The sequence below is a fragment of the Castor canadensis genome, chromosome 11, assembly GCF_047511655.1.
Source record: "Castor canadensis chromosome 11, mCasCan1.hap1v2, whole genome shotgun sequence".
NCBI classification, from domain to species: domain Eukaryota; kingdom Metazoa; phylum Chordata; class Mammalia; order Rodentia; family Castoridae; genus Castor; species Castor canadensis.
This window is the reverse complement of record NC_133396.1, coordinates 131,240,122-131,264,692: the sequence shown is the minus strand read 5'-3', so window position 1 is coordinate 131,264,692 and position 24,571 is coordinate 131,240,122. Positions and strand designations below refer to the sequence as shown.

The 24,571-nt window shown below is 37.1% G+C and overlaps 1 protein-coding gene across 1 annotated transcript in view; it reads right to left on the bottom strand.

The window, feature by feature from the left end:
• Kif14 (kinesin family member 14) overlaps positions 1-24,571 on the bottom strand; it is a 66,541-nt gene that overhangs the window by 11,841 nt on the left and 30,129 nt on the right. Inside the window, 6 exon segments of the mRNA XM_074048686.1 lie at positions 6,136-6,320; positions 6,512-6,736; positions 9,796-9,890; positions 17,517-17,617; positions 20,183-20,312; positions 21,013-21,106. Coding sequence (XP_073904787.1) covers positions 6,136-6,320; positions 6,512-6,736; positions 9,796-9,890; positions 17,517-17,617; positions 20,183-20,312; positions 21,013-21,106 — 830 coding nt within the window.

The following is a 24,571-nucleotide window of genomic DNA, read 5'->3' as shown; positions in this document are numbered from 1 at the left end:
CGGAACCTACTGGGACACAGCAAAGGCAGTCCTGAGAGGAAAGTTTATAGCCATGAGTGCATATATTAAAAAGACTGAAAGATCCCAAATCAATGACCTAGTGATACATCTCAAACTCCTAGAAAAACAACAAGCAAATCCCCAAACAAATAGAAGGAGAGAAATAATAAAAATAAGAGCTGAAATCAATGAAATAGAAACCAAAAATACCATACAAAGAATTAATGAAACAAAAAGTTGGTTCTTTGAAAAAATAAACAAGATCGACAGACCCCTAGCAAACCTGACTAAAATGAGAAGAGAAAAAACCCAAATTAGTAGAATCAGGAATACAAAAGGGAAGATAACAACAAACACCATGGAAGTTCAGGAGACTACTTTGAGAACCTATATTCAAATAAATTCGAAAATCTCAAAGAAATGGACAGATTTCTAGATACATATGATCATTCAAAACTGAACCAAGAGGAAATTAATCACCTGAATAGATCCATAACACAAAATGAAAGTGAAGCAGCAATTAAGAGTCTCCCCAAAAAGAAAAGTCCAGGACCTGATGGATTCTCTGCTGAATTCTATCAGACCTTTAAAGAAGAACTGACACCAACTCTCCTTAAACTGTTCCACAAGATAGAAAGGGAAGGAAAACTGCCTAACACATTTTATGAAGCCAGTATTACACTTATCCCAAAACCAGGCAAAGACACCTCCAAAAAGGAGAACTATAGGCCAATCTCCTTAATGAACATTGATGCAAAAATCCTCAATAAAATAATGGCAAATCGAATTCAACAACACATCAAAAAGATCATTCACCACGACCAAGTAGGCTTCATCCCAGGAATGCAGGGGTGGTTCAACATACGAAAATCAATAAACGTAATAAACCACATTAACAGAAGCAAATACAAAAACCACTTGATCATCTCAATAGATGCAGAAAAAGCCTTTGATAAGATCCAACACCATTTCATGATAAGGGCTCTAAGAAAACTAGGAATAGAAGGAAAGAACCTAAACATTATAAAAGCTATATATGACAAACCTACAGCCAGCATTATACTTAACAGAGAAAAACTGAAACCATTCCCTCTAAAATCAGGAACCAGACAAGGATGCCCACTATCTCCACTCCTATTCAACATAGTACTGGAATTCCTAGCCAGAGCAATTAGGCAAGAAGAAGGAATAAAAGGAATACAAATAGGTAAAGAAACTGTCAAAATATCCCTATTTGCAGATGATATGATCCTATACCTTAAAGACCCAAAAAAACTCTACTCAGAAGCTTCTAGACATCATCAATAGCTACATCAAGGTAGCAGGATATAAAATCAACATAGAAAAATCATTAGCATTTCTATACACTAATAATGAACAAACTGAGAAAGAATATATGAAAACAATTCCATTTACAATAGCCTCAAAAAAAAAATCAAATACCTAGGTGTAAACCTAACAAAGGATGTGAACAACCTCTACAAGGAAAACTATAAACTTCTGAAGAAAGAGATTGAGGAAGACTATAGAAAGTGGAGAGATCTCCCATGCTCATGGATTGGTAGAATCAACATAGTAAAAATGGCTATACTCCCAAAAGTAATCTACATGTTTAATGCAATTCCCATCAAAATTCCAGTGACATTCATTAAAGAGATTGAAAAATCTACCGTTAAATTTATATGGAAACACAAGAGGCCATGAATAGCGAAGGCAATACTCAGTCAAAAGAACAATGCAGGAGGTATCACGATACCTGACTCCAAACTATATTACAAAGCAATAACAATAAAAACAGCATGGTACTGGCACAAAAACAGACATGAAGACCAGTGGAACAGAACAGAGGACCCAGATATGAAGCCACACAACTATAACCAATTTGTCTTTGACAAAGACGCTAAAAATATACGATGGAGAAAAGACAGCCTCTTCAACAAAAACTGCTGGGAAAACTGGATAGCAGTCTGCAAAAAACTGAAACTAGATCCATGTATATCACCCTATACCAATATTAACTCAAAATGGATCAAGGATCTTAATATCAGACCCCAAACTCTAAAGTTGGTACAGGAAAGAGTAGGAAATACTCTGGAATTAGTAGATATAGTTAAGAACTTTCTCAATGGAACCCCAGCAGCACAACAAGTTAGAGATAGCATAGATAAATGGTACTTCATAAAACTAAAAAGCTTCTGCTCAACAAAAGAAATGGTCTCTAAACTGAAGAGAACACCCACAGAGTGGGAGAAAATATTTGCCAGCTACACATCAGACAAAGAACTGATAACCAGAATATATAGGGAACTTAAAAACTAAATTCTCCTAAAATTAATGAACCAATAAAGAAATGGGCAAGTGAACTAAACTGAACTTTCTCAAAAGAAGAAATTCAAATGGCCAAAAAAACACATGAAAAAATGCTCACCATCTCTAGCAATAAAGGAAATGCAAATTAAAACCACACTAAGATTCCACCTCACCCCTGTTAGAATAGCCATCAGTAGTAACACCAACAACAACAGGTGTTGGCAAGGATATGGGGAAAAAGGAACCCTCGTACACTGTTGGTGGGAATGTAAACTACTACAACCACTCTGGAAAAAAATTTGGAGGCTTAAAAAGCTAAACATTGATCTACCATATGATCCAGCAATACCACTCTTGGGGATATACCCAAAAGACTGTAACACAGGTTACTCTAGAGGCACCTGCACACCCATGTTTATTGTGGCACCATTCACAATAGCCAAGTTATGGAAACAGCCAAGATGCCCCACTACTGACGAATGGATCAAGAAAATGTGGTATCTTTACACAATGGAATTTTATGCAGCCATGAAGAAGAACAAAATGTTATCATTTGCTTGTAAATGGATGGAATTGGAGAACATCATTCTGAATGAGGTTAGCCTGGTCCAAAAGACCAAAAATCATATGTTCTCCCTCACATGCGGACATTAGATCAAGGGCAAACACAACAAGGGGATTGGACTTTGATCACATGATAAAGAGAGAGCACATAAGGGAGGGGTGAGGATAGGTAAGACACCTAAAAAATTAGCTAGCATTTGTTGCTCTTAACGCAGAGAAACTAAAGCAGATACCTTAAAAGCAACTGAGGCCAATAGGAAAAGGGGACCAGGAACTAGAGAAAAGGTTAGATCAAAAAGAATTAACCTAGAAGGTAACACACATGCACAGGAAATTAATGTGAGTCAACTCCCTGTATAGCTATCCTTATCTCAACCAGCAAAAACCCTTGTTTCTTCCTATTATTGCTTATACTCTCTCTTCAACAAAATTAGAGATAAGGGCAAAATAGTTTCTGCCGGATAGCGAGAGGGGGTGGGGGGTAAGGAAGGGCATAGGAAGGGTGGAGAAATGACCCAAACGTTGTATGCACATATGAATAAAAATAAATAAATAAATAAAAAGATAAAAACAGAGCAGTGAAGCAGGTATATGAAATTATAAAGGGGTAACAAGTAAAGACAAGGCAGGGACTGGGGTTGAAAAGTACATGCTTAGCATGCACCTACTGACCCCACCTCTGAAAAAAGAAAAGGTAAACTGTATGAAAAAATAAATTCTGCATTCACTGGTAGTGATCACTCTTAATAAACATCTGTCAGAACCAGACAATATGTAGCCCTACAGCTATTAAGGTGATAATTTGAATAAGGTGTAGTCTTATAGTCTCTACCCTAAGAGCTTACACACCATCAGGAGAATACAGACAAGTATGAATTAACTAGATACAAGACAGAATTGATTCAGTGAATGCAAAAAAAAGGAACTTTTCTTATCCTGATAACCAACCAACAGACAGTTAATAAACATATTTTTTGTCCTCGGAGAGGGGAGGGTAAAGGAAAAGGAGAGGGGTGGGGAAGGGGAAGAGAAAAGGAAAAGGCTTCCCCTATGCACATGTCCCAAAGACAGAAGAACGCTCCTCAAGCATTTCTTCTTTCTGTTCCCTGCCCACTGCAGTGGCTTTCTGAACACTTTTCTTGCCCTGCTTTCTGGAAGATGCTAATTGGACTGCTACAAAGTAAGGGTTCTCAAGCCGCACTTAACTAGAAAGCGTAGTCACTAACACTCGTTTCACCATCTTCACACAAGTCTCTCCTGACCACAACCTAAATTCTCCTCCAAGTCACCTGGTCTCTCCATCTTTGAGTCCTTACATGAAATATTTCCGATAAGACTGTAGATTAAAACCTGTAATCAAGTTCAAGTTTTCTTCCCAGGAAATGAAAAGAAGGAAAGAAGCTACCCACCAATTACTCTGGTAGCTACTTTCTTATAACATTATTTATCTGAAAATCACCTAAGCATCTATTACACACACACACACTTACACACACACACACACACACACACACACACACATACACACAGAGAGAGAGCATAATGAGTAATGTATAGGGTTAACAGAAAAGCAAATAAGAGAGATGCCTGACCAAGTCTTGGGGAGACCCAGAAAGACCTCTTAGGGGAGAACAACTGACATTAAGACTAAACATCAGGGAGGCATGGAGCAAGCAAAAGAGTGCCTGCTTTGCAAGCATGAAGTCCTGCGTTCAAACCCCAGTCCCACCAAAAAAAAAAAAAAGACTAGACATCTGATACAAATTTTACTATTACATCTGACTACTAAATAAAGATTTCCAAATCCCAGCCAGAGCCAGTAATCTGTCTATTCAGGAAGTACTTGTCTCAACAAAAAAATTCTACTTCAATAGTGTAGAAAGTCTTTTCTTGGTACTTTATTCTCATATCTTCTCTCCTCATTTACTCAAGAAATTCCTTTTTTCTTCTTTTGTGGCACTGGGGATTGAACCTAGGGCCTGGAGTGTGGCTAGATAAGAGTTCTACCAGTTGAATTATGCCCTTGCTCCCTTTTTTTAGACAGGGTCTCACCACCTTTTCCCAAGCTGGCCTAGAACTCAGGATCCTCCGGCCTCTGCCTCCCGAGTCACTGGAATTAACTGTCATGTGACATCATACTGGGCTCAGGAAATTCATGTAGAGAAGAGCTCTCTGACCCAGCAGTGACTAGGCATTCTCTAAAACCAAACCCTTATCTCTTCCACAGTAATAGGAAGCCCCAGTTTTCATCTTGGCACACAGGTGTCCAGAGTAGAAAGTACGTTTCTTTATGATACTTGCAGTTAGATGTAGTCAGATGATAAAGTTTTGGCCAAAAATGTAAGTGGACATAACATATGGTGATTTCCAGAAACTTCCTTTAAAAGAAGGCAAACTGGCTTTCCTTCTTTGCACTGCTTTTACCCTGATGCACTGACTTAGCTAGAGCTCCATCATGGCAGACCACGAAAGTAAGATCTACTTTTTGGGCACAGCAGATGGGAGGGCAGGCAGGAACTGATCCTTCTGGCTTTGCGGAACAGAGCCTCCATGTCTTCCTCCAGATTTTACATGAAAGTAAACTTTTATTTTGCTTCTTCCTCACAGCTAAACCTAATCTTTCCTGATACAAGGTAAGCAGGAATTAAAATTACTTTCCTTGCTTCCATGTCAGCAGGCTTGCGACTAATTCAGTGTGAGCTAAAACCCAATTCACAGACAGAACAAGACTTTATCTCTCTTCCCAGTGTCCTTATTGAAGCTTGCATAGCATAATGGTAAATGAACTCTGGGTCCAAGACTGCCAGGGGTCATATCCCTCTCTATCCCTATTAGTTATGTAACACCGAACAGGATGAGCCCATTTCCTCACCTATAAAATGGTAATAGCAGTACCCATTTTGGGATTGCTCTGAGCACTAAGTAACTTAATATCTGAGTAGCTCCAACATTTTTTTAGTTCTTTTTTCATCAGTGCTGGGGCTGGGGTTTGAACTCAGGTCTTTGCATTTATTGGACACATGCTCTACCACTTAAGTCACACCTCTAGCCCTATGAGTTAATATCAATAATCTGTAAAATCACTTAGGATGACTTTTACATAGAGAGCCATGTAATCAATTACATCCATAGTCTTAGGACTTCAAAACAGAAACACTTCTGAAAATCCTACAAATCTTATTTTGGGGAAGATGCAGGTAGTGGAAATTAATAGATACTTCCAGAACAAATGAATCTTCAAATAATAAGAAATCAGTTTACCTGCAAAAATAACTGCAAGTAGCCTCCCAGTTTTTTAACTTCCTGTTTCAATTCATCTTCAAGTCTTGCTATGTTGGCACAAGGTAGAAAATCACTCAGCCAGTGTTTGATTAAAACCACGAGCTGCTCAAAAGCACAAGCAATCTGGATCGTAAGGGACTGGGTTGCTCGATCAGAAGAGAACACTTTGAAAGAAGAAGGAAAATTATTGGAAGAAATGATCTCCAAATAAAAGAGTTCCCATATGATCACCATTAAAACATCTTAGCAGAGTCGAAAGATGTCTGCCAGATGTGTCAAATAATCACTCAAACCACAATGTAACTTGCAGAAAACAATAATAATGTGAGGTAGTAAAAGCAGTGGGAATGCTTACAGTTGTCTTGACTTTCTTCATCTTGTTCTTCATGAGCCTTGGAAATGGCAACTAGCCCATTATACATTTTAAGAAGATTATCCATCAGGCTATCTGCTATAGTTTTTTCTTCATCATAACTCTGTCCAAGAAAATCTATTGATGAACTAATCAATTCTTTGAAAATTCCAGGAAGAAATGATTCTGCTGCATTTGGGTAAATGGTGCTTGACTTCTCCATTAAGCCTAAATGAACAGAAACAGCCATCTTACAGTACTTTCAAACTAATGCATTAATGTAGACACAATATAGAATCTTTGGCCAATAAATTCACAGTAGGTTATTCTTATTTCCATACATTCTTATTTCCATATGCCAAAGTGAAAAAACAAGTCCATGAAAGGATTAATTAACCTCTCAGTATGGCAGTCCATATGTTTAGTGGCTCCTCTACCAAGAGAACACACAAACATCCCATGTACCCATTGGTTTCATCTTCTTTATTTACTTTTTGCTAAGGATTAACTTTTCCTAACACCTGAAGTATAAACTGGAGAAATAATGGCAATTATATAAAGTGACACTAGAAATTTATTAATTCATAAACTAGAAGAACAGGCAACAATAAGCTACATAAAAGGGGATGTCTTAGCACCTCTACTTTGTAACAGTTCCTTCCTGAGGTATACTACAATCAAGACAGATCAGAGCCAAATGACTATCTGAAGTTAATACAGCACATCTCTGGAGACAGCTTTCCAGAAAGTGTAATTTTCTAAGCACAGTCTAAACCAGAAGTAAGGGAAGGCTTGAAAGAGCTCATTTAGACCCACTGGAAGTAACTTTATCCTGGAGTGCTAACATGTAAGTTTGATTTGGGAAGAGAAAAAAGCAAAGCCACCAAACTGAAAGCTGCAGGATAAGAGTAAGTCAGTATTACCATGTTGATGATGACTGCTTACAGCCACCAAGGATACAAGATAATTGTATTCATGTGTTCTAAATTCAACGTCAACACTTTAGAAAGACCTGAAGAAAATCTGAGAAGATAATTGCTCAGCTCGAACTCAGGGCCTCATGCTTTCTGGCAAGGTGCTTTACCACTTGAGCCACTCAATCATCTCTTTTTTGTGTTGGGTTTGTTCAACATAGGGTCTCAAGAACTATTCTCCAGGGCTGGCTTCAAACCACAATCCTCCTGATCTCTGCCTCCTAAGTCGCTAGAATTACAGATATGAATCGCTGGCACCCGGCCTCTCTCCTTCTTAATGTTGCTCTTTCTGTCTCTCTGTTGGTATTGACAGGGCAATATTTAGCCGCAGGCTCAAACTCATAATCCTCCTGCCTCACCCTCCTAACTGCTGGGATTACAGATATGTGCCATCAAGCCTGGCTCCATTCCTCTCTCTGAAAACTTCAAATAAGCCTGACTTAGCCTTAAAATTACTTTTGTAAAAATATCTGACTTTCAACTAACACTGAATAAATAAGCTATTACCAGATATGCATCTTTTTATTTTGATGGCAAATAAAAAAGTCTACAGCATATTTACTATCTATGTTAGATTAAATAATATCATAATTATCTCCCTAAAAATTATTTCTATGATAAAAAAAGAAACCCTAATTGTTTTTAAAGTCAAAATGCAATATAATTGCTCTTATTCCTACTCACATTCCATTAGGATCTTTATTTACATAATACTTTTTAAACTTTTTATTTACTAAGGTATAAGTGCACATATCTTTGTGTAGTTTGTTGGTTATTACACATGTATATGTCTATGCAATGCCCTTTTAGATCAACATACACAACATTTCCACCATCTCCCAACAGGTTTCCTCTACCCAGTTAAAACCTCACAACCAGCTGTAAATCCAGCACTGAGGAGGCTGAGGCAGAGTTCCAGGCCAGCCTGAGTTTCACGCTGAGTTCTAGGCCAGTCTTCACTCCATAGCAAGACCCTCCAAAAAAACCTTTTAAACAAATACTTCCCCCAACTTATGTAACATAACTACTTTTCTGTTCTGAACTACCGTGGCTTGTGTCACAATAGACTAGTTCTGCCTTGTCCTAAACTTCATATAAATGGGATTATATAGTATATATTCTTTTTTATCTGGCTTCTTTCACTAAACATTATGTCCTGAGGATTCACTCAGGTTGTTGTGAATCACTTTTTTTTTTTAATTATTGTGTAGTAGTCTGTTGTTAGCTGATAGTAAGTTTTTGTTTTGTTTTTTTGAGATGGGGTCTCACTGTGATACCCAGGCTGGCCCTGAACTCCTGTGCTCAAGTGATGCTCCCACCACAGCTTCCCAAGCAGCTGGGATTATAGACATGTACCACCACACCAGCTAGAAGTAGTTTTAAAATTTTAATTATTACAGGTAGTTACACATACAGATTCACAGATAAATTGACATTATAATGAATATTTGTATAAAATATTATTCAGAAGAGTAATTCCTATAACTTCTCTTTAAATATTTCTTTTCTTTAGGATTGAACCCAGGGCCTTGTTCATGCAAGGTAAATGCTCTACCAGTGAGCGATAGCTCCAGCCCCTAAAACTCTCTTCAACTAGGGCAATTATTTGGGGGACTGTGCACACAGTTCAGTGGTACAGCATTTGCCTAGCATGTGTAAAGCCTGGGCTCAAGCTCCAGCCACTGGCAAAAAATTTTTTTTGGATCGATAATATATGGATTATTATACAAAAATCAGAAAGAAGGAATGAGAGTATGCAGTGAAAAGGAAGCCTCCTTTCCTGTTCTGTGCCTGTCCCACACTCCCATGGTCAACCAGCACTTCGGGTTATGGGGTAGTCCTCCAGAGCCATCTTACTTATAAGCGCCTATGTATAGATCTTTTCTTCTCCTCTGCACACAAACTGTACTACAAAACACATAATCAGCTATTCTTTGCTTTCTTTTTTTAATTTACAGATGAATAAGATTCTTATTTCTGAATTTATAGACCTTGCACATTTGAATTAGCCACTCTACTTGTACTTTACTGCAAGGCTTTAGAATAAATCAGATTAAAGAACTGTAGGGCCGGAGGAGTGGCTCAAGTAGTAGAGCGCCTGCCTAGCAAGTGCCAGGCCCTGAGTTCAAGCTCCAGTACCAAAAAAAAATTGTAGAAGTAGAATTTTAGGCTATCCAACCGACCTCTTCATTTTACAAGGGAAACAGAAGCTCCTAGGAAATGGAATGATTTGCATAAGGACATGAAAAGGTAATGGTACAGTCAGGAATTAGTGCTTTTCTCATTATATCAAAAATTAGATGAAAAAAATACCTGATGAATCTGAAGAGTGCAAATTCTGAATTGGGTGGACTTGTATGTCATGTAAACAACCAGAAATTCTCCTATTTTTCATCAGACATCTGCTCCTGAGAAAAAGAAAAACCCTAAGATTAGTAGTTATACACCACATGGAATAGTTTTATTAAGAATGTTTATTTTTAAGCTGGGTGAGCTGGCACAGGTCTGTAATTGCAGCACTTAGAAGGCTGAGGCAGGAGGATGATGAATTCAAGGACAGCCTGAACTACATAGCAAGACTCTCTCTCAAAAAAAAAAAATGCTTATTTTTAAATCCTCTAAAGAAAATGGACATACAAGTGGATGCTTCTCATCAAGGCCTGATTCCCGTGGGTCCCTGGGCAGGGGTGTCACCATCTGCAGGTGTGCTTCCAAGCATAGAGTTAATTAAGCAGAATGTTTGCTGTGCTCTATTTAGACTTTGGATTCTACGTTGAAACATGGCAAACGTGGCTTCTGGCTTCACTGAGCTTAAAGTCCAAAGCAAAAGAGGGAAGCCAGGCAGGTAACTATAAGAAAGAGATGACTGTTATGAGGGCAAAATGCTATGGTAGACCCTGGAGAAGCTGGCCTGGCCCAAGGAACTGGGAGGGTCTCCTGGAGCAGTGTGGTGTGACCCTAAAGGATAAGCAGGAGTTAGTTAAACAGGGGCAGGCTTGGAAAGCAGGGGTAATGTCTCAGACACAGGCATAGGATATGGGAATAGTTGGTGTTAAACAAAAGTATTATACACGCAAAGGACCAAATGAGGCTCAGGTGAGGCTGGGAGGTGTACAGGGGTAAACAAGGAGAACCTCGAAACTAGTTAAGGAAGCTTGGAATTTGTCCTGAGTGAATTATCCAAGGGAAAGATCCTTTCCTTCCATTTCCCTTTCCTTTCCTTTCCTTTTTCTTTTCCTTTCCTTTCCTGCCCTGCCTTTCCTTTCCTTTCCTTTCTTTTCTTTTTGGTGGTACTGGGGTTTGAACTAAGGAATTCGTGCTTGCTAGGCAGGTGCTCTACTTCTTGAGCCATGCTTCCAGCCCTTTGTCCTCTGGTTACTTTGGAGATAGGGTAGGGGAAGGATTTTAAACAGGGAAATGATCTAGGGGAAAAACCCATCTAAGTAAATATTTGCGATACAGTGAGCAAAGTATGGCTGAGGTGTAGCAGCAGCACAAATGGAGGAAGTAACTCTACCTCTGATTGCTCTTTTTGCAGTCTTTTCAAACTTCAGCCTCTAGTGTCCCCATTGGATGTGACTGGCTGACTAGCTATTCCTCTCTCTAATGGCTTGGCTACTCTGCTACTGGAAAAAGCAGCCTACTTTCACTTGGCATCCATGTACCAAGTTTCTAAAGTCCAAGTTCAACTCCTCTGATCAACCAGTCTCCTTGAGCAATGATCTAGATCTAGATATAATGGGTCCTTCGGTATTTTTTCTAACAAAACTTTCTACTACTCTTGACCACTCAAGAGAAACACGCTATTTGTTGAGAAGATTGTTAAGCAAAAGTATTCTATGAATAGAAGCCTAAATGTTTCAAATATAAATTTCCCACTGTGAACTCCTTCCCAAAAAGAACCCCATGGAAATATGATTAATAAGAGGAAAAAGGAAATATCAATTATCAAATATTACAGTTTTTTCTATTTAAGAGTGAAAGGAAAAAGTTAAACTAGAAAAACTGTTATTCTTGTAACACTATCAAGAATAACAATGTTTAAACCCAAATAAAGAAAACGCTTGTACTGACGAATGGATTAAGAAAATGTGGTATCTATACACAATGGAATTTTATGCAGCCATGAAGAAGAACGAAATGTTATCATTCGCTGGTAAATGGATGGAATTGGAGAACATCATTCTGAGTGAGGTTAGCCTGGCTCAAAAGACCAAAAATCGTATGTTCTCCCTCATATGTGGACATTAGATCAAGGGCAAACACAACAAGGGGATTGGACTATGAGCACATGATAAAAGCGAGAGCACACAAGGGAGGGGTGAGGATAGGTAAGACACCTAAAAAACTAGCTAGCATTTGTTGCCCTTAACGCAGAGAAACTAAAGCAGATACCTTAAAGCAACTGAGGCCAATAGGAAAAGGGGAACAGGTACTAGAGAAAAGGTTAGATCAAAAAGAATTAACCTAGAAGGTAACACCCACGCACAGGAAATCAATGTGAGTCAACTCCCTGTATAGCTATCCTTACCTCAACCAGCAAAACCCCTTGTTCCTTCCTATTATTGCTTACTCTCTCTACAACAAAATTAGAGATAAGGGCAAAATAGTTTCTGCTGGGTATTGGGGGGGGGAGCGGGAGGGGGCAGAGTGGGTGGTAAGGGAGGGGGTGGGGGCAGGGGGGAGAAATGAACCAAGCCTTGTATGCACATATGAATAATAAAAGAAAAATGAAAAAAAAAAAAAAGAAAACGCTTGTCACATTCCTTTCAAAGACTTTTTACTTAACCTCAGAGGAAAATTTACTTTTAACTGTCAACAGTCCATATCAAAATTTATAGGCAGCCAGCTCAGTCTGTTTTATTACAGAACACCTGTGGCATATCATCGCCCAGCAGTCCTATAATTAAGGATCTGTCAGTGTTTCCATTACCTGCAGGCATTCTCAGAGTTTGCAATTCTGTCATAAACATTCTTACAAGGCTGAAACTTCATATACAAGGTCTCAGACTAACAGCAATTCATTTAAAAAAATTATACTTTTAAAATTGTAGAAGTTCTCAAAAATATTTGTCAAATGAAAATACCTAAATATTAAGAAAAGTTCTAATTTTTGGGGTAACATTTTAAACTTCTGTTGGTTTCCTAATTATTAACTTAAAAGACAGCAGGAAATGAGATGTAAATCACCAACACTCAATGTTTAGCACTCATTAATTTTTAATGCCCATTTTGTGATACACAATTCTTTTTTTTTTTTTTTGAGTGAGAATATTTTATTTTATTTTTTTTTTTTTTCATTTTTCTTTTATTATTCATATGTGCATACAAGGCTTGGTTTATTTCTCCCCCCTGCCCCCACCCCCTCCCTTACCACCCACTCCACCCCCTCCCACTCCCCCCCTCAATACCCAGCAGAAACTATTTTGCCCTTATCTCTAATTTTGTTGTAGAGAGAGTATAAGCAATAATAGGAAGGAACAAGGGGTTTTGCTGGTTGAGATAAGGATAGCTATACAGGGCATTGACTCACATTGATTTCCTGTGCATGGGTGTTACCTTCTAGGTTAATTCTTTTTAATCTAACCTTTTCTCTAGTTCCTGGTCTCCTTTTCCTATTGGCCTCAGTTGCTTTAAGGTATCTGCTTTAGTTTCTCTGCGTTAAGGGCAACAAATGCTAGCTAGTTTTTTAGGTGTCTTACCTATCCTCACCCCTCCCTTGTGTGCTCTCGCTTTTATCATGTGCTCATAGTCCAATCCCCTTGTTGTGTTTGCCCTTGATCTAATGTCCACATATGAGGGAGAACATACGATTTTTGGTCTTTTGAGCCAGGCTAACCTCACTCAGAATGATGTTCTCCAATTCCATCCATTTACCAGCGAATGATAACATTTCGTTCTTCTTCATGGCTGCATAAAATTCCATTGTGTATAGATACCACATTTTCTTAATCCATTCGTCAGTGCTGGGGCATCTTGGCTGTTTCCATAACTTGGCTATTGTGAATAGTGCCGCAATAAACATGGATGTGCAGGTGCCTCTGGAGTAACAGTCTTTTGGGTATATCCCCAAGAGTGGTATTGCTGGATCAAATGGTAGATCGATGTCCAGCTTTTTAAGTAGCCTCCAAATTTTTTTCCAGAGTGGTTGTACTAGTCTACATTCCCACCAACAGTGTAAGTGGGTTCCTTTTTCCCCGCATCCTCGCCAACACCTGTTGTTGGTGGTGTTGCTGATGATGGCTATTCTAACAGGGGTGAGGTGGAATCTTAGTGTGGTTTTAATTTGCATTTCCTTTATTGCTAGAGATGGTGAGCATTTTTTCATGTGTTTTCTGGCCATTTGAATTTCTTCTTTTGAGAAAGTTCTGTTTAGTTCACCTGCCCATTTCTTTATTGGTTCATTAGTTTTGGGAGAATTTAGTTTTTTAAGTTCCCTGTATATTCTGGTTATCAGTCCTTTGTCTGATGTATAGTTGGCAAATATTTTCTCCCACTCTGTGGGTGTTCTCTTCAGTTTAGAGACCATTTCTTTTGATGAACAGAAGCTTTTTAGTTTTATGAGGTCCCATTTATCTATGCTATCTCTTAGTTGCTGTGCTGCTGGGGTTTCATTGAGAAAGTTCTTACCTATACCTACTAACTCCAGAGTATTTCCTACTCTTTCTTGTATCAACTTAAGAGTTTGGGGTCTGATATTAAGATCCTTGATCCATTTTGAGTTAATCTTGGTATAGGGTGATATACATGGATCTAGTTTCAGTTTTTTGCAGACTGCTAACCAGTTTTCCCAGCAGTTTTTGTTGAAGAGGCTGCTATTTCTCCATCGTATATTTTTAGCTCCTTTGTCAAAGATAAGTTGCTTATAGTTGTGTGGCTTCATATCTGGATCCTCTATTCTGTTCCACTGGTCTTCATGTCTGTTTTTGTGCCAGTACCATGCTGTTTTTATTATTATTGCTTTGTAATATAGTTTGAAGTCAGGTATTGTGATACCTCCTGCATTGTTCTTTTGACTGAGTATTGCCTTGGCTATTCGTGGCCTCTTGTGTTTCCATATAAATTTAACAGTAGATTTTTCAATCTCTTTGATGAATGTCATTGGAATTTTGATGGGAATTGCATTAAACATGTAGATTACTTTTGGGAGTATAGACATTTTTACTATGTTGATTCTACCAATCCATGAGCATGGGAGATCTCTCCACTTTCTATAGTCTTCCTCAATCTCTTTCTTCAGAAGTGTATAGTTTTCCTTGTAGAGGTCTTTCACATCTTTTGTTAGGTTTACACCTAGGTATTTGATTTTTTTTGAGGCTATTGTGTAATACACAATTCTAAAGTTTATACTTGTTTATAATGAAAACAGCAAGAACTAGTAACCCTGAAATCCAAAGCAAAACATAAGTCATTAATGAGTCTGTTGGTCTGGTTTAAATTTTGAATGGGTTTAGATTTTTCTTAGGTATATAAAGCTATATCTACCCAATTCTACCCAAGGACCATCTTTTGCTCACTTTAGTGTCAGAGCCCACTATCCTGAGTCCTGAAGTCAAGTCACCTGTAGATATCATGATTTGTTCACTACTACTGGGTCAGATAGCAGATGTTCCTGTAGTCTGAGATCTGTTTATCTTTTATGGTGCTAGGGATTGAACCCAGACCCTTAAGCATGCTGGGTGAGTGCTCTACCACTGAGATACATCTCCAGCACTAAGTTTTAATATAATGTCAAATATTCAGTAATGGTCTAAGCTAGCCAGAGTGGTGGTGCACACCTATAATCCCAGAATTTGGAAAGTAGAGACAGGAGGATGATAAGTTTGAGGCAAGCCTAGGCTTACTAGAGCCAAGACCTTGTCTCAAAGACAAGAACACGCTACCACTTACTGAACACCCACCTAGTGTAACTTCATAGGAGTTTTACAACCATCATTCTAGTCCTCAAATAACACTGCAATAGCATCATCATCAGTTCCATGCTGCAGGTCCTGGAAATAGCTGGAGCAGCAGTGCTCTATACATGTGACCTCCCTGTAGAGTCAGGACATGTTGCTGTTTCCATTTTATAGATGAGGAAACTGATGCCTAGAGATGTGCAATCATTTGTCCATGACCATACTGAGCACAGATTAGAAACCAGGACTCTAGTACAGGAGCCACTGAGCTTTTGCCTATGTTACACTGCAGGGGTTCAGATCCATTCTTGACACCAAAGGAGCTCAGAATCTGTTTAGAGGACATGCTTTGTATTTGTTCAGGACTGTACTGATGACATCTTAGCAATTTCTTACTGCAATTTAGCAGTTAACACATAGCAAATAAAGCAGAACTGATAGGGTAAGTGAATCTAAACTAAACATGGTTCAAAACAATGAGAGACCTAAAAGGCTTAAAAGCTCAAATGGATCCTGACCTGCAGCTGAAGGCAATGAAATTTAAAAAAACAATTAATTTAAAGAGGTTTCTCTCTCACAGGCAATGGAGAGGTGACATGACAAAGCAGTTAGGAAAATCAGGAGCTTCAGAGTCATCCAAGCTTTGAGCACCAGCTCTTTCTCTTATAGGCTGGGCCTTTGGACAACTTACCAAACCTCTTTAAAGTCTCAGTTTCTTCATCTGCAAAATGTGGGAAATGACAGCACCTAATCAAAGGTTTGTGGTGAGTATCAAATGAGACCACGCTTAGCAGGCAGTTTTTAAAAAATTTAAGACAAGGTCTTGCTAAGTAGCCCAAGCTGGTGCCTGTCCTTGAACTCACAATCCTCCTGTCCTACCTCAAGAGTGCTAGGATTACAGGTGTGCCCCACCATGCTGAGCTCAAAAAATGAAATGAATGAAGACATTTCACTGATGAGTCAATGTTATTGACTCTTGCATCCTGAAAATTCCAAATTCCTGCTTCAAAGTTCCACACTTGAACATCACCCAGATGTTCCCTGGGAATCTCAAAGTCACCATGTTCAAAAGTACACTTACCATTCATCTTCAGGATACCATTTTCTCCTAGTCAGTTACCCAATTTAAAACCAGGAGGCATCTTTGAGCTCGTCCTCCCTTCAGCCCCACAACTAGTCAACAAGTCCTATTAATTCTCCTCTCCAGTCCTCCTGCCTGGCTTTTCAGGTCTCTCAATAGCTCCTGCCTTTACTTTGCTCAATTCCTGGTTCTTCTTATTCCTTTGTGTTTCTCAGGACATGGCAGGCAGTAGTCATCACAGACACTGATTGAAAACTACCTGAAGGACGGAGCTGCCATGGTCTTCCCCTGCCATTTTGCTGCATTCTGAGCGTCTGAGCTCTCCACAAAACTAGGTGCTCCTGAACGCCTGTCTATTCCCATGGGAGTCTTTCATGTTTTGTAAGTGACACCTGTCATGTGTACAAGTTCTCTACCACCAGGATTTATTTGTGGCCTCACACTAACTTGACTACACTTAAAATTCTATGACTCATCATAAAATACCATAGAATTTGTCAAGTTCTTGAGGAAGGGTAATTTAAAAATAATACTGTTCCTAGAAAATTAGATTTTGTTATTCTAAGTTGCTTTTAAAACTTTTATGATGAAATGCTGAATACCATTCCTTTTCTAATGAATAATAAACAATTTAATGCCCAACATGATAAAATTTGGTTACTGACATACTATTCCACTTATCTTCCTGAGTTCCCTTCACAGCTATAGCTTTCATGACAATAGATCGTTCTTCTAAAATAAGTAAATGATGTGTACATATATTTACATATTATGTATTGTATTGAAATATAAGCGCACACACACCTACAGAACAAGAAATCCAGTAACAAAGACATCTTTACCAGCCAGGAGTTGGTGGTTCATGCCTGTAATCCTAGTTACTCAGGAGGCAAAGATCAGGAGGACCACAGTTCGAAGCTAGCCTGGCAAACAGTTCTTGAGACCCTATCCCGAAAAAACCCTTCACAAAAAAGGGCTTGTGGTGTGGCTCAAGATGTAGGCCCTGAGTTCAAGCCCCAGTACCACAAAAAACAACAACAAAAACCCTTCTTTACCTCCTTCTAGAAAGTGAAGAAACAGGTGCATTTGTAATGTCAGGTTCCCATTCATCTTCAGGATCACAAAATACATCTTCACTCTTGTTACCACCATTACTCTAAGAAAATAAATATACAGTTTCCATTTATGAGTGAAAAATATGTTTAACAACTAAGGGAAAAAAGCTTAAATATTTTGTTATTGTTTTTTTTTTTTGGTGGTGGTGGTGGTTCTGGGCTTTGAATTCAGGATTTTGCACTTGGTAGGCAGGTGCTTACCACTTGATCTACTCCTCCAGTCTAATATTTTGTTACATTTAAAACATAAAATTAGAAACATTATAGATTCTGTGATAAAAGTCTTTAAAAAATATCATAATTCTGATAAAATTAGAAAACAATATATGATACTCAGGATTATATTTTAAAAGATCTAATAAAGGCAACAGAGATCATTAAATACTTCAAAAATAATAAGCTTGGTTAAAAATAATAAACTTGGAATTTAGAAGAGGCAGTAAAATCAAAACAAAACAAAATTCTCAGGAAAGAAATAAAAGAATAATCTGAAAATGTTAAGATGCAATCGTAGGGTGGGGATGTGGCTCAGTGGTAAGCACTTGCCTGGTGTGTATAAGGCCCTGGGCTTGCTTCCTAGCACATCAATAACAACAGGAAAAAAAAAAAAAAAAGAAAAGAGAAGAGAAGAAAGGATGCAATCACTTTTTGGTTGACTATATTCACCATAATAAGCTATATTTTAATTTAAATATTTAAAGCAATACCAAGTAAAATTATACCAAAATATTATCTACCTTGATTTAGAGAGCATAAATATCTGGAAAAATAAGTAAGGAACTGCAGTGACTGTGTGAAGGTAGGAAGTAGTAAGTTAACAGTGAGAGTAACTAATGAGTACATTAAGGCAAGAATGATCATAGTGAGTGTAAGGTTCTGAGTTCAAACCCCAGTGCCACCAAAAAAAAGAAAAACAAAGATCAAATACAAGAAATTAACATTCATTGTAGAAAATTTGGAAATTATTAATATATGTATAAATTATGGGTTTGTGAATAGTGTCAACTTTTTTGTGTTTATGAGACACTTCAGCTTTTGGGATTTTCTGTTACAAATATACCTTGCATTCCTGGAATAAACCATTCTTGATCATGGTATTATTTTGGGTTTGACTTAATAACTTTTCAGTCACAGTTTATACAGTTGTGTTCATATTAAGATTGGCTTATAACTCTGAGTCATCTTTTCAGTTTTTGTCTGTTTTTAATCAGAGTTATTCTAGCATCCAAGATGAATGGTGATGTGTTCTGCAACAGTTTAAGCAGAACAGGATTCATCTGCTCTTTGGTAGTCAAAGGACTTACATAAAACTAACAGGAATCAGCACATTTTTTTCCTCTCTGGTTTTTTTTTTTCTTTTTGAGACTAGTTTATTGACAAACTTCAAATTATTGCATGATTATTCTTTTATTATGTCAGCTTTCATAATTTATCTTATCCTGAAAAATCTGCTTTCTAGGAAATTGTCATATTTAATACCATAAAATTTTATAGGTAATATAACTCTTAAATGTTCTCCTTATCCTATTTAGATGTTATTTCTCACTCCTAAAATCATACATCTACTTTTTCAAGCTCCAGAACTTAGGTTTATTAATTTATAATTTATTAATTATTGCTTTTTTCTTATAAGGATCCTTTCATTTGCTTTCCTTTGTCTTGTTTTATTATTTTCTAGATTTTGTTAGGTACTTAATTTATTGGCATTTTTTCCATTAAATAATTCAAGCATTAAGGTTATAATTTGGCAATGTCTTCTAAGTTCTAACATATGATATTTTCCTTATGGTTATTATCTAAGAAGTATAGAATAATTTCAATAGTCACATTATTTAACAGCTATTTGAGAAATAATAGCACTGCAATAATGTAACACATGTTGTAATTATTTTCAGGATAATTTTAGGAATAATAATATCGGGCATAACTAACTTTAAATTCATACTCTCACGAAACACCATGATAAATCTATGTGATTTAAAGATAGAAACTTTAAGACAAAAATGCAGAGGATTAAATAAATGTCAGTAAGATCTCTAGATTATAGATTCAAACACTAAAAATTAAAATTAAAAACACTTGTATGACAAAATGAAACCAAGAGAAAGTATATATAATCAAGACAAAAATATATATAATAAATATAAAAAAAAGACTTATCAAATATGTAAAGAACTTGTATAAAACTAATGTACAAACATATTTTTAGTTGTGGCCACTAAAAGCAGCAATTAGAAACCCCAAAGCACAGCAATGGAAAAATATAAGTGTAAATATGTAAAAATGCACATCACAGGTATAGGAATATAATTTCAAATAATGTAAATTGCTTTATGTTTATCATAGTTCTTCCTCCCTGCTTAAACACAAAAGTTTAAAGATATACAATTATACCTCAATAGAGTCTCACACATAACTTTATTAAAAAGACCAATACATCTCCACTTACAAAAGTAAAGCAAATATAAATAATTGTTAATACTGGTTGCCTTGAGTGACTAATGGATTGCCTCTTATTTTATTTTCCAAATTTTCTTTACTAAGTTGTTACTTTATATATTTTTTTATTTAAAAAAGTTTAGAGAGATTTTAGTAACGTTCCAAACCTCATAAAGTTCTTTCATTGCTGCAAGTTTAGATTCAAACTTCTCTAGACTCCAGAAAGTTGAGATTCCAAGTTTCAGGTTCCGAACCCGAACAGAAATGTCAGAACTGCCTTCACCTGATGTATCATGTCTGAAAGAAAAACCAAATGAAAATGTGCTCCCTAAACAAACATACCCATTCATACCAATGGCTCTCTGCAGAAGCATAACTTCCATAAAAATTCAGTATAGTAAATAAATCATTCCACAGATAAACATTTTTCCTTTAGCAACAATCATGTCTAATAGATACATACAAAAATAACTTCACATATTAGTTAAATTTTTAAAAATTCTCAAAGAAAGTATACTATTCCTTTAAATGCAGAGCTGTGGCTATAGCTCAGTAATAGAGAGCTTGCCTCATATGCAAGATGCTGGGTTCCATCACCAGCACTGCCAAACAAACAAAAAGAAGCAGCACATGCCTGTAATCATAATATTCAGGAGGCTGAGGCAGGAGGATCATGAGTTCAAGGCCAGTATGGGCTACCTAGTGAGACCATGTCTCAAAAAAAAAAAGAAATAAGGAAATTTCCAAAACATCCCAAATCATTCTATTTATAGATAAACTAGTATGTTAATGGGAGTGAAAATTCTTTCACTCCCAAGTGAGCTCTGAAAATGGAGCTTCCAAGAAACACTAGGGATTGTGACACCAGCTCAATCCCAGGCAGGCACTGTAGAACAGACTTTTGGGAAACTAAATTAAAAACAAAAACATATGTAGGTCAACATACATATGTTTAAAACAAAGAATTGCTTTATAATCAAGATAACTAAGTACTCACCTGCCAAAAACATAACATTTTTTAAATTTGTTGCTGATGGTATTGGCTTCCTGAATCATCATTGAGAGTTTCATGGAGCTCCAATTTGTCTGAACTAATACAAACACACAAAGAAGATTCAAAATACACATGATCAGAAACATAGACCATAAGGACTATGCAGAAGACAGCTTGATTTTTAAAGAAATGTTTTTAACTATTACGAAAGGATAAGGGTGATATTTAAGTAATTTCCCTTCAAATCTCAAAATAAAATAGTACCCAGGCACAGTGGTATACACCTGTAATCCCAATACTTTGGGAGGCTGAGGCAGGAGATCACAAGTTTGAGGCCAGCCTGAGCTATATATTGAGACCTTATCTCAAAAAAACAAAACACACAACAGCCAGGAGCCAGTGGCTCACACCTATAATCCTAGCTAACTGGGAGGCAGAGATCAGGAGGATCACAATTTGAAGCCAACCCCAGAAAAATAGTTTAAGAGACCCTATCTTGAAAATACCCAACATAAAACAGGGCTAGAGAAAGGAGTTCAAGTAGTAGTGTCTGCCTAGAAATCGTGAAACCCTGAGTTCAAACCCCAGTACCACCAAAAAAAAAAAAAAAAAACCCACAACAAAACAAAATTTTAAAAATATTCTTCAAATAAAACAAGGTCTCTCACCTGTGAAGGATGGAAGAAAACAAGTTGTTATAGAGTATCTCTTACAACAAGGATGTTATAAGAGAAGAAATGCTAAAAACAAGGCTTTTCTTTCTTATATCTTTAACAAAGATTTTTTTTTCTAACTTCTTTTTTCCTTATTTCTAATTTCTTTAAAATATCAGGTAAAGTACATTATTGCCTTACTTATATAGAAACACATTCCTTTTTAGCCTAAAATTCCACTTCCCTAGTTTATTTTTTTTTAATTGATTTTTATTACATTAACACATACCAGTTGTACAAGTATATGGGAGGATCACAGTTTGAAGCCAGCAGGGGCAAATAGTTTGCAAGACCTTATCTTAAAAAAATTCTTCACAAAAAAGGGCTGGTGGGCTGGCTCAAGGTATAGGCCTTGAGCTCAAGCCCTAGTACTAAAAAAGAAAAAAAAAAGAAGATAATGTTATCTAGTTGCATGTGTTCAGCTACAAATGATAGGATTCCATTCTTTATTACGGCCAAGCAGTATTCCATTGTATAAATATTTCACATTTTCTTTACCAACACATTTGCTGAAGGGCATATGGATTAATTCCATATTTTGGCTCTTGTGAACAGTACTAAATAAGCATGGAAGTACAAGTACCTTTTTGATATAAAGATTTCATCACCTTTGGATTTACAGCCATTGCTGGGTCGTATAGTAGTACTATTTGTAGTTTTCTAAGGAATCTCCATACTGCTTTCCACAATAGCTACACTAATAATTTTTAAATGGGTTAAAGAAGAGACACTTTTCAAAAGAAGATACACTCATGGCCAACAAAGGCATGGAAAAATGCTCAATTTTGCTAATCATCAAAGAAATGCAAATCAAAATCTAATGAGATATCATCTTACCCCAGCTAGACTAGCCATCATCAAAACGACAAGAAATAACAGATGCTGGTGGGGATGCAGAGAACAGTGAACTCTTATGCATTGCTGGTGGGAATGTAAATTGGTACAGTTATTTTTCTAGTTGAATTTAAGGCTTTTGTGGCGGGGAGGGGGTGGTGCTGGGATTGAAGCCTTGGCTTGTGCCAAACACATGCATTCTCACTGAGCTATCGCCCAAGCCCCTAAATTTAAGATTTTATCATCAATATTTTCTGTATCAAGTAAAACTTACAATCAGTATTCCATTAAAAATACATTTTTGGAAGGGTAAAAGTCATTATTCATATGGGTTAAAAAACTCATGCATTTACTGTAAGGCATAGTTTTAGGCCCTGAGGAAAAAAAAACAATGTCTTACTACAATGTATTTATCTCTTGCAAAGATACAAATAGCACTCCTATTTTCAACATTACTTAAGACAGAAGCTACAGAATATGCAACATAACTACCAAGTATTCTTGCCCAACTGGACCTGAGTCTGATAGGCCTGCAGATCTAACCATCCCTTTCTAGAGAGGATGGAGACAAAGGAATTGTTTGAGCTCCATGGAGACACAGTAGCAGAATCAGAACCAGGGAACTCTACAGGACAGATAATCGGATTTGGTCAACAAAGTGAATTAACAACAGGAGGGAGAAGAGACACCAGAGAGGAGAGACTTGAGAGCCATATCTATCAAGTAAAGTATGTGGACCATGCTTGTATCCTGGTTCACACAAGCAAAACATAAAACATATTATAAAGGAAATTTTATTATGGTCTATATACTTGATGAGTGCAAGAAACTTAATACTTTTTAGGTGTGACAACATCATGGTTGTCACACTAAAAACCAGGACCGTTCTGTAATTTGGAGAGAAATAGGGAAGTACGTATCTCAAATGATATATCTGGGATTTGCTTCAGAACAGTCCAGGGAAACAGGGATATTGAGTATGGCAACACGACTGAAGTGATAAATGCACGTCGGTTTATTATAGCAATCTCCCCACTTTCATAGTTTGTTTGAAATTTTCCTTAATGAAAAAAGGTTAACATTTAACACGTGCTACATTCAACATTGAAATGTACCAAAGAAAAAAAACAATGTGCAATCAAAAGCCTCTGAGGATATGATGGCTTCAAACTAATAAAACCCCAAATATTTAAAGAAGAATTGATGCTAATACATCTCAAACCCTTCCAAAAGACTGAATAGGAGGAAACACTTCCATTTTATGAGGGCAGCATTACTCTGACACTAAAGCCCAACACTTCTAAACAACCAAGAAGAAAGAAAGGAGAAAGAGAGGAGGGAGGAAGGAAGGAGAGTGAAAGAGAAAGAAAGAGAGAGAAAGAGAAGGAAAGAGCGAGAAAAAAGAGAGAAAGAAAGAAAGAAAGAAAGAGAAAGAAAGATAGATTGATTACAGGCCAAAATTCCTGATAACTGTAGATGCAACATTACTTAAGAAAATACTAGTAAACCAAATTCAATAGTACATACATACACCATGATCAAGTGGGATTTATCCCAGGGATGCAAAAATAGCTCAACACATGCAAATCAAGATGTAATACACCACATTACCAGATAAGGATAAAAATTATAAGATCATTTCAATAGGTGTAGAAAAGGCATTTGACATGATAAAACTTGCAACAACTTAGGTATAGAAGGAATGCACTTCAGCATAACAAAAGCCACATATGACAAGCCCACATCTAAAGTCTTCAGTGGTGAAAATTGAAAGCGCTCCCCCTAAGATCAGAACAACACAAGGAAGCCCACTCTTGCCAGTTCTATTCAACATGGTACTGGAAGCCCTAGCCAGGGCAATTGGGCAATAAAAAGAAACAAAAGGCATCCAAAAAGGCAGAAGTGAAATTGTCTCCATTTACACATAACATGATTGCATTTATAGAAAACCCTAAGGCCTCCACCAAAAATTGTTAAAAGTAATAAACAGATTTAGTAAAGTTGCAGGATTCACA